At 32.0% G+C, this 11,315-nt stretch overlaps 1 protein-coding gene across 14 annotated transcripts in view; it reads left to right on the top strand.

The window, feature by feature from the left end:
• Positions 1-10,409, top strand: part of LOC143224885 (alpha-1,3-mannosyl-glycoprotein 2-beta-N-acetylglucosaminyltransferase-like) — a 32,178-nt gene extending 21,769 nt beyond the window's left edge. For 9 of the 14 annotated variants that reach the window (XM_076453308.1, XM_076453310.1, XM_076453316.1 and 6 more), the window contains exons 9-14: positions 184-318; positions 5,256-5,346; positions 5,944-6,048; positions 6,522-6,612; positions 8,842-9,012; positions 9,494-10,409. In XM_076453308.1, coding sequence (XP_076309423.1) covers positions 184-318; positions 5,256-5,346; positions 5,944-6,048; positions 6,522-6,612; positions 8,842-9,012; positions 9,494-9,607 — 707 coding nt within the window. In that variant the 3' untranslated portion in view covers positions 9,608-10,409. The remainder of the gene's footprint in view (positions 1-183; positions 319-5,255; positions 5,347-5,943; positions 6,049-6,521; positions 6,613-8,841; positions 9,013-9,493) is intronic. The other 5 variants (XR_013013500.1, XR_013013501.1, XR_013013498.1 and 2 more) reach the window with 2 other exon arrangements.
• The last annotated feature ends 906 nt before the right edge of the window (positions 10,410-11,315 follow it).

Raw genomic sequence — 11,315 nt, forward strand, 5'->3', positions numbered from 1 at the left:
CAAACATTGGATTAAACCAACCAACCAATGATAAGTTACTCAGTATTCAGCTTCTAAATGTCATCATGAGAATTCCTACATTTATTTCTGGATAATCTAATATTTTTATAGATGTTTCAGATGCAGTTCTTGAATAATCTTTTATCACCTAATAAGTTTTGTTTTTCCACTTTATACGTACAGATGATCTCGATATATCACCTGACTTTTTTGAATATTTTCTTGCTCTGCTTCCTGTCTTGAAAGCTGATTCAACTCTCTGGTGTGTGTCAGCATGGAATGATAATGGGAAAGAGTGGCTAATTGCCAATGATCCTGGTGAGTCACTCTTAACATTGTTTTTGTTTAGAGGGAGGAAAAATTGTATATTTCTGTTCAAAGTTATTCTGTTTTGTTTTTTTAACTAGTTTGTTAAGAAACAATAAATATATAGAAATACTGTATTGAGGAATATACAACTAATGCTTTGGTGCTCTCATACCATGTCACTTAGTCTTCATAAGTGGTATACCATTGTTCAAGGAATGATACATTTTTTTTAAATATATAGTAGAACCTTGATTGTTTACTATTTATAACCAAAGTAATTGTTGCAATAACGAGCATCTTGATATTCTGGATTAAGGGCATTGTCTTAAGCCTCATTCTTTATATGGGCACTCATTAAAGTGGGCAGTTATTTTTGTACACCAGTACGATATACTGCTAAGTTCCAAGCATCCCAGAAGGATGAACAGTATTCAAACATACATGATGTTTATTTATTGGATTGGCTCTGCACCATAATAAGATTTCCACAGATTCAGAGTGCAGTTTATTACTCTGAGAAATTCTCACCGTAGGATACAGAAGCTGATCAGTTTCACATGGTGTTCTTAAAGAATGAGTCAAGTAGACTTATTTCTGTTCACATGCTTTGTTGCTATTGAGAGTATCATATTACTATATCATATAAACAGTCTGATGTCACAAGCTGTGAATTGTTGCTTTATTTTCAGTAGATTTCTTCAGTTGTTGATAGTAAAATAAACACAGAAAATATATGAGAAATGCCTATCAGTTTAAAGTCTGAAGAGAAGTACTTTGAAACTTTGTGACAGATAATCCACCCATAAGACCTCCTGTTGACAATTATTCTTGTCATGGCAACGTACAGCTAGTAAACACAGATGTCTTGCATACACTGAACAAAATCAAAGGGCCTTAAAATTCAGAAACCTAGTATGGTTAATTTGGAATTTAAAAATAACATTTTTGGAAAACATAGGACCTATTAATCTATCTTGGCTGTTCTATCTTTTAAATTAAATTAAAATAGTTAAAAGAAACCCAGAAACCCTTATCATTTATATGCTTATTAAGCTTTATCTTAAACTTGCTTAAATTTATTGTGTTTACAATGTTCAAAAACATCCCATAACAAAAGCCAACCACCCTGTTAGAAGGATGAAATTGTTTTAACTGAATATGTTGCCTACCCTTCTGAATGTTATATTTATGTCCCCTAGTCTTACTGTTCTCACTGTTATGGGAAAAGGTGATGCATCAACATTATCAATTCTTTTTACAATCTCAAACACCTCAATTAATTCCCCTAACTCTTCTTTTCTCAAGAGGAAAAAATCCAAGAGATTTTAGCCTCTCCTCTTCTGACAACCACTCTGTTTCAGGTACCATTCTAGTAACCCTTTCTAACAATTCAATGTCTTTTCTAAGATGAGGAGACCAAAGCTGAACACAATACTCCAAATGTGACCTAACCTGTGACCTACACAATGATATTTAAAACCTCTTTAGACTTATATTCAGTATTTCTGTAGATACAATCAAAATCCAGTTTACCTTACTACTTGCAATAACACACTGCTTGGATGGCTTTAGAAACTGGTTAACTATCACATCAAGATCCTTTTCTTTCATGGCACTGTTAAGGTTATTCACATCCAAATTATGCTTGTAAATCAAATTACAACCCACATGCAGTATCTTGCAGTTATTATGATTAAAAACTATTTGCCATTTATTTACCCAACTAACAATATGATATGAATTCTTTTGTAAATCACCATCATCCTCACCTCAGCTAGCAACATCCAAAACCTTAATATAATAAGCAAATTTAAGTAATTTATTGACCGTTCTTTATATATGTTATTGATGTAAATCAAAAAAGCAATGGTTATAAGACTGAACCCTGAGGTTCAACACTTGTAGTATCAGTCCAGTCTGCCTGAACTCCATTTGTAACAACCTTCTGCTTCCATTAATCCATCAACTCTTCTATCCAATTTGCTAACTTATCCTCCACACCTGTACAGATAATTTTTTCAAGTATTTTACGTTACATCTTGTCAAATACTGTCTGAAAATCTAGACATATTAAATTTAGTCTTTTTACCCTCATCCACATAAGTAGTTATCTTTCTAAAAAATGTTAAAAGATTTATAAGGAAAGATTTTCCTCTAGTGAAACCATGTTGGTTATCCATTAAAATTCTAAACTTTGTTAAATGACTTTGCAAAAGCATCTTTTAAATGACTTTCTAAAACTTTTTCCTCAACTGATGTAATAAAACTAATGGGTTTGTAATTACTGGGACAATATTTGTTACTTCTTCTTGAAAAGAGGATTTACAATGATACCTGCTCACTGTTCTAGGACTTACAAAAATTGCAGAAGTGGTTCACATATCTAATCGTAACTTCCTTCAAACCCATAGGGGGAAATATTATCTTTGACATTAAGGACAAACTTCCATCTGCATCCAAATTCCCTTTACCTGTTCCTGACAAAGTTCTGCTGTACTGACTTTTGTCAGGAAGTCCTTTTATATACTCTTCAAAAAACGAAACGCAAAAGGCAAAATATGAGACAAATTGTTAACAAGTTTATTCCGGGTAGTTCTGTATGACATGTGTGAAACTTTGCACATTCACTGCTGAACATCCAAAGTCTGCAAAGACGAAGTCCACGCTCACTAGTTGAAGTTTAACGTTACTCAACGTCAATAACGAGTATGCCCCCCATGAGCATTAATAACTGCTTGGCATCTCCTGCCCATGGAAGCGATGAGATGACGAATCACATCCTGTGGAATGGTTGTCCACTCAGCCTGCAAAGCTGAGGTAGAGTCTGCGGTTGAGGTTGTCGCAGACGTCGGTCCAACTCGTCCCAAAGATGTTCGATGGGGTTTAAATCTGGTGATCTGGAGGGCCAGGGAAGAATGTTGATGTTGTGGTGTCTCAAGAAGACAGTGGTGAGACGGGCGTTGTCATGTTGAAAAATCGTTGACGTTCACCATGATGGGTTGCACATGGGGCCTAAGAATCTCGTTGACGTATCGTTGAGCTGTAAGATTCCCTCGAATGTGCAAAAGGTCTGTTCTGGCATTGTAGGCAATGGCAGCCCACATCATGACGCTGTCACCACCAAATCTGTCAACATCCTGCACACAGTTTGCTGCAAAACATTCACCTCGGCGACGGTAAACATCGGTCCTTCCATCCTGCCTATGAAGCATAAAACATGATGTGCCCGAGTCCACTGCAGCCGTGCTTGACGATGTTGCTGGGTGAGGATGACGCCTCTGACTGGACGTCGAGGTCGGATTCCTGCATCTCGTAGACGGTTGCGTACGGTCTGATTGGAAATCCTACGCAGCCCTGGTATGGTTGAGGCAGTAGACATTGCAGTGGTGGTCCTATCCCGAAGGTGACGTAACCGGATGTAGTGATCTTGTGCAGGCGTGGTCACACGAGGTCTGCCAGATCGTGGACTGTCACGAGTTGATCCATGTTGTTGGTGACGATTCCATAGCCTTGTGATGGTGCTTGGGTGGATATTCACAGCTCTGGCAACATCTGATCAAGATTCGCCTGCTTCCAAGCGACCAATTGCGTTTTTGCGTTGTGCTTCAGTCAGTCTTGGCGTAACTGTATTGCGTGTTGGTGGCTTAACACTGAGCTATGGAAACCAAGAACCCGTCACTTTTATAGGGATTTCGCACATGTTGCACTTGCAGAACATGCAGATCTCTCAAACAAATTTATTGGACACGCATGTGTTTGGCGAAATATCCGATGTTTTCCTCCGTTTTCAAAGTGCACAACTTTTATTGTCATTTTCGTCTGACAATCAGTGCCTTAACACATGTAACATCACATACTCTGAGCTTGTAACATTATTACATATATTTCTTTTTAAAATAAAAAAATATCCCTTTTGCATTTCTTGTTTTGAAGAGTATATAAAGTAAGATTTCTTCATATATTTTCCACCTGAGAAGACTTATGATGTAATAGCTCATTAGTATTTCACATGCACATACTTTGTATGGAGAAAACATTATGTTTGTAATAAATTATTGAAAAGAATTATATTCTCATTTGTGTAAAATTACTTTTGAGATGCATTTGAATTATAAATGATATTGAACCATGAAGAAAACCAACGTGGATGTGACAGTTCTTCCTTACTAGTTTTTCTAAGGATAAAGGTTTGTGTAAAGTTGTGGGAAGACCACACTTCTGCTACACACACTCAGGTTGTAAGTTTTGGCATTGTTTAATAAGAGCACTTAACTTTATCTCATTGATAAAATTACATGTGAACAAAAATATAAATTAACATGCCTTTAAACTTCAAATGACACTTTCAACCATTTTTACTTGTTTAATAATGATTTTGCATCAATGAACTCAAATGTTATTAGTATACTAAAGATTTTATTTTAATGGAATGAAACATTGTCAGCCTACAATATTAATAAAAGTCTGAACACTAGAAAGTTTTGAAATTCTTATTTTATTTTTAATGCTTATAGATTAATTATAAGGTTTTTGAGACCATTTGGTAACAACTACTCCACCAGTAAGTCAGTGGGCTTATAACTCCAAATACCAAGTTTTGATACTCGTGGTGGGTAGAGCAAAGACAGCCAATTTAGAAGCTTTGTGCTTTATGACAAACAAACAAGATAACTACAACATATGAATCAGTACTTTAGTGATTAACACATTGGAATTATTTTGTTTTGAGCTGTTATCATGAAACCAGTTATTTCCTGTAGAGTTTTCCTTTTTAAGTAAACTTAAATGGGTGGAATTTGAAGCTGGCTAAAAATTATTATATTTTTGTTTTACTTATACCATGTAAATAATGAAACATATTTGGTAATTTGACAGTAGTGTAGCAGCATATTGTATTCTTTGAATACATTATTAAATACTTCCCTTTGTTGTTACTTTAATTCCAGAACTGTTGTACAGAACAGACTTTTTCCCGGGACTTGGCTGGATGATGAGGAAGAACTTGTGGTCAGAACTAGAAACTAAGTGGCCAGATTCGTAAGTTTTACACATTTTCACATAAAATGTAGCTGAATTTATATGGTTTGTTCAGAAACATAGCAAAGAAATTATTGAGGATTAAAAAGCTACATATTTTCTTGAACTTTTATATTAAAAATATTAAATTAAGACTCATGCTCTTGATTCTGATTTACTTCTTATAGTTTACAAAGAGCTAACTTTTTAATTTTTGTTATCAGATTAGAAGTTATTCACTAAAAGTTCTGATGTTTCATGTACTTTTGTCTCAGGTCACTGAAATTTTTGCTAGGTCATGACATTTTTTTTCATTGTAGGTTTTAATTAGAATGAATTTCTTTTTCCCAGTAGTTGTATATGAAATAATTTTTGAAAGGCAGAAATTCTTCAGATTTGCTGTTTTTGTTTTGATGTTTTTCTGTTGCTTTTGTTATTGTTGAACATGCTTAGTACATAAAGGTTGATTAATTTCAAACAAAAAATTTGGAGACTAAGTTTTCAAATTTCAAGTAACAGTTACAACAATACTTCTGGACAAAGTGTGAGTCTTTGACATGTGATAATTTTTTACTTTAATTTCTAGTTTTTATTTAGTGCCTATATTTTATACTGTAGGTTCTGGGATGACTGGTTTCGACAACCAGCACAAAGGAAAGACCGAGCTTGCATCCGTCCAGAAGTATCTCGCACTAAGACATTTGGAAAAATTGGCGTTAGTCGGTAGGAATTTTCTAATATGCTGTTTTGTTTTGTTAATAACTTAATAATAGTATTTATAAGATACTTATCAGTCTATGAGCTGAGATGTTTAATATTCTTAGATGTTTGTGGAAGAGATTTTCTTGCATGTGCTTGAAGTTTTAGCAGTCTGTTTAATCATAAATTCAGATAAAACCTCAATTCAAATATCTTGCTACCTGGAAAATATTGTAACAAATGTTGCTTTCATTTTAAATTGGTATCGATCCTTTTGAGTTTCATTGCTGTTGCTTAGAGACTGTTTGTTTTCTTAAACTGAATAATATGGTATAACTGTGTTTACATTAATAAAGAATCATATTATTTGCATAAAGTACATTGTTTATTAATATACTTATCGCATTAATAAGATCGTACCATAATGTTATTTTCAGAACTCAAAATGTCATTCTGCCCTTGTCTGTTTATAATTGAGTTTGTTATTATTTTATTAGAGGCATGTTTTATGACAAGCACCTTAAGTTCTTCAAGTTAAATGACAAGTTTGTCCAGTTCACTAAAAAAGATCTGAGTTATTTATTAAAAGTAAGTGTTTTTGTTGGTTTTTTTAAGTGGTTTGGTTTTACTTTCACTAATAAACTGTAATTAACTATTACTTGTGTAATTTTCTCTCATTGATGCTGTTGTTGTTTGATCAGGAAGATTAAATTTCTGGTTCTTCACAAATAATTAGCAAATTAATTAAGAAAAATAAAAATTATTAATATATGATATTAAATTAATGAATAATAGTTTTTAAAAAAGTGTGTACCTTAATTCAGATGTATTATGACAAATGAATAATTACGCTTTGCCAACATAATCCATTTTACACTGTATTGGTTGTAGTCACGCAGGAGATAGTAAAAAATATCTCAACCACTATCATGTGTGAAAATTGCTAAAAAAACACGTTAACAGTTTTTTTTTTCCATGTTCATCTTAATTAGTTTGTTGTTGCTGGAAATTTAAGATATGTAAAAAAAGAGGAAAACAAAATTCAGATCTGTCTTTCAACTCCTACAAGTCACTACCCAGTAAACTTTTCTCTCAATACCAGAACTTTTCAGATAGGTTGGACAGTGAAAGATAAAATATTTTTTTGAAATACCATTTATGTATGCAATGTAACACTTTAAAAGTTATAGTTTAAACAACAAAAGCCAGTAAAATATTTGAAAACCAATGGGCCAAACATATTGTTTGAACCACTGCTATGTGGTAACCCAGCTTATCTGATAAGCCCTTGTATAAGGCAAATCAGCACTGGATGTATCACATATAGTGTGTTTTAACATTTTATTATAAATTTTTCTCTACTTTCACTCAGAAGTTCTTATTAATAATAGCTCTGAGGACACTTATTACAATGTTAATAATATATACAAAACCATAGTAAGGGATTGGAAAAATACCTGTAAGAATTGCAAGACTTGTGTTAAAAAAGTAGATAATTCTTGCAAATAATAATTCCAGTCTTTCAGTACTTTGCATCAGTTTAAATTGGGCTTCAGTTTAAATCAACATAATTTAGCACTTTCATTTTTTCTAATTTTATTTATTATTCTGCTTTGCATGTGTGTTTACTCTAAATATAGAATTGTTTTGTTTTTCTTGGTACACTTAGTTACTTTTGTACAAATTTAGAAGATGGTTTTTGGCATTTGCAAGCTTTGTTATGGAAGTTGTTACCATATAAATTGGCTGATTGTGTTTATAAAGGTCATACATTTTTTTGTGTGTGAATATTTCAGTGTTTCACGAAATCCTTCTTCAGGTGGTGTTTGTATGAGTTAAAAACATTAAGTATAATGTAACAATGTCAAAGAACTTGATTCTGCAAAGATTATTGTTGTCGTATTGTGGCTTGATATAAATATTACATGCTCTTTTTTGTCATACACACTTGAAGGTATATAATTCCTCTGAAAAAAAATCTTAAATAATTTTTTAAATTGTTTTATATAGCTTGAAAATAATTCCTAAAAACATTGGAGTGTTAATCATAGTTATTTGTACAGTATCCAAGAAGTCTCAGCCTGCCTTTTCCTTGTGACTCATAAGCTTTGCATACATTTGATAACTTTGTAGTTGTGTGTGTATTTTTGGTTTAACTTATTCCTGCTTTGTGATTCTGATAAATTTGAAATTGTTTTTCTTTTACATATTTCACCCTCAAACTTTAGAAAAATTTGGTATTTATTTTCTGACTTGTTAACTTTGACACTAAATAAAATAAGTCATACTTTGTATAATTGTCCTCACAGGCATAATTTGGTCAAGGCAAATCCTTTAATTTGGTTAAAATTGTTTATGTATATACTGGTTTGCCAACTTTTTGAAATTCTTTGTTTGTGAAGAATGTTATAACATTAGATCTGACCAGTCATCATGCATAGTTCTTTGTATACACATTATCTCTATTTTTTTGCTGTTTAACTAGAAAAATATTAACATATCTGATGTTATTAGGTGTGGCCTTTGAAGATCTTAATTTGGTTATTTATGAACAAAAAGTGTATACACAATGTGTGTGTACATTGTTGTCATTGTTTATTATTCCAAACAATTAAAAGTACTATTTTTGAAACAGGCTTAACAAGAAATTAAAATCTGTTTATCATAACTTTTTTTTTTTATGTTCGTCTATATTACATTGTGAAGTAAAATCTTAATATATTGTATTTAATGTTTTACAGTCCGTAACACAATTTTTGGAAGCTAAAAGTTTTATTGAAAACTGACCTATGTTACTCATATCTTGAACTTCCATAGGACAACTACGACTTGGAGTTTATTAAGAGGGTGTATGGCAGTGTACCTTGTTCACTTTTTGATCTCATTTGGAACAAGTTAGACCACACAGATTCTGTGAGGATAACATATAATACAATGAATGAGTTCAAAAAAATGGCTAAAGCCCTGGGCTTAATGAATGATTTTAAGGTAAGAAATGAGATGTGATTATTCTGTAAAGCATTTTTACACTCTACCTTTGTTTAATCATAACAACCATAGTTTTTGGATTTTCTTTGCATGTAGAATGATAAAAATGATAATTTAAGTAATAATTAATATTTATTTGTTACTTCATAGATTTAATAGATGTCTGTTTGTTGTTACCTTGTTAACATTTATATACTTGTACTGTGAACTAAAAACAACGTCTACTGTGATTTTTGCCTCCTGAGCTTGTTGCTGTCATAATTTAGGGTCTTCCTTTTAATAGGTTCTTTAAAATGTTTTAAAAAGGGAAAGAGAATCAAACCAGAGATGTTTGTCCCCATGTACCCTTGATATACTCCAGGGATTTATTTTTTCTCTAAATGTCTTACTTACATGGAGAATCATTTAAATTTTCTGATAATGTGCTTGTGTGAACTATGTTACACTTTTAACTTATTTCTATTCACTTCCATTTTTGTAGTCTGGTGTCCCTAGAGCTGGTTACAGAGGCATTGTTAGCTTTGTTTTTAAGGGAAGGCGTGTCTATCTAGCTCCACCTGCTGACTGGAAGGCCTATAATTCATCATGGAGTTAAAGTCTGTCAGCATTACAATGAAGGCCAAGACAATTAAGTGTAGAGCGTCAAGAAAAACTCTCTTGTGAGAATGATCAAATATGAGTTGTGATTTGTTTCAACTGATTAATTAAAAAAATGTTGGTTCATAAAATATTTTTCTATTAATGTTTAATGTTTTTATTTAAGATTTTTACTGTGATATAAAGAGATACATAAAATGTAATATAGTACCACACCATCTCTTAGCAGCTAGTGTTTTCAGGTATTTATTCCTATCAAGCAAACTTCTTGAATGGAAGTTTCAGCTTTAAGAATATTATATAAAGATGTTAGGCTGTTCAGTTCCGTCAGAATGCCTCAATAAAACTTGTTTTTATTCTTTGAATATTTTTTTCTGTGTGAATCTGAATGTTGAATATAATGTTTTATATTCTATACAACGTTAACAGGAAATTTGTTTATGTAGGAATTAACTGAAGTATTTTTGTGGCTAAAGAATTCGATCAGTGGTTTGTTTGTTTTTTTTAAATCAAGTTTTGAAAAACTTCAAGAAGTGGGCAGATATCACTGAATTTTTAAGTATTTTGAGTCTAAGTTGTGTTAGGATTTCTTATGGAATTGAACGATATGTTTAAAATGTACTAATACAACTGTTATAGAGATACCTTTTATCTTCCATTTTAAAAACCATTAACTTGATATGTTACTGATTTTTGTAAGTTGATTTTAAGGGTTAAAGAGTAATGTAGGCTAGTTTTTTTTGTACACTTTTGTAACTTTATGAAACTTGTATTAGAAATAAAGTATTTAACGTTATGGGGTTTATGTATGTTGTTGTTTTTTTTATACTTAAACAGCACGTTTTGTGATTTAACAGGGAAAACCCCAATTATAATATGTTCGTAAAACGTGAATTTTTGGTGAAAGGAAATAAAGTCACGGAAAAAGTCACAATTTTTGCTAGGGAAAAAAGTCACATTTTATTTAAACACCTAAATTATTAAAGTAATAAAATATTTTAAATCTGTTATTGACAATACGACTCCTACACTTGCAACACAAATCCTGTGATGCCATCACACGTACACTAGTGTATAAAAAAAATTGAATAGTTTAAAAAAACGTATTTTTAATAAATAATGGTTTGTTTAAATAATATTGAAGTTATTTTATCATCATAACTTTAACAATATTATGTTATTGTTTTGTTTTACACCATTAGTCAGCAGTCTTTGTAGATCTAGTTTATAAATTCTAAGTGTGCAAAACAAACGAACAAAAATGAATTACAATTAGACCGTGTTTTAACGAAACTTCCCGCCCTTTTACAATATACCTGCGACTTTTAGTTGACACTTAACACAATGCTAACATTTACATATGTAATTAAGACAAAGAAGAAGAAACGAGGTTTTTTCGTACGTGATAATTTTAAGAGGTATTTTCGTTTAAAATGCAAGATATTTTTGTTGACGTAAATGCGAATTTTAAACGATGAGAAACCTGTTCATAAATTGCAGTTATAGGAACTTGATGTATATTTTCATAACAATTAGCGTGTCTGTGTTTTTATTATAGCAAAGCCACATTGGGCTTATTTTCCGAGTCCACCCAGGGGAATCGAACCTCTGATTTTAACGTTGTAAATCCGTAGACTTACCGCTGTACCTGCGGAAGACCATAACAGTTAGAAATTTCAAACTCACGTAATGTTTTAAAAATGTAT

The sequence above is a fragment of the Tachypleus tridentatus genome, chromosome 9 (genome assembly GCF_004210375.1).
Source record: "Tachypleus tridentatus isolate NWPU-2018 chromosome 9, ASM421037v1, whole genome shotgun sequence".
NCBI lineage: Eukaryota > Metazoa > Arthropoda > Merostomata > Xiphosura > Limulidae > Tachypleus > Tachypleus tridentatus.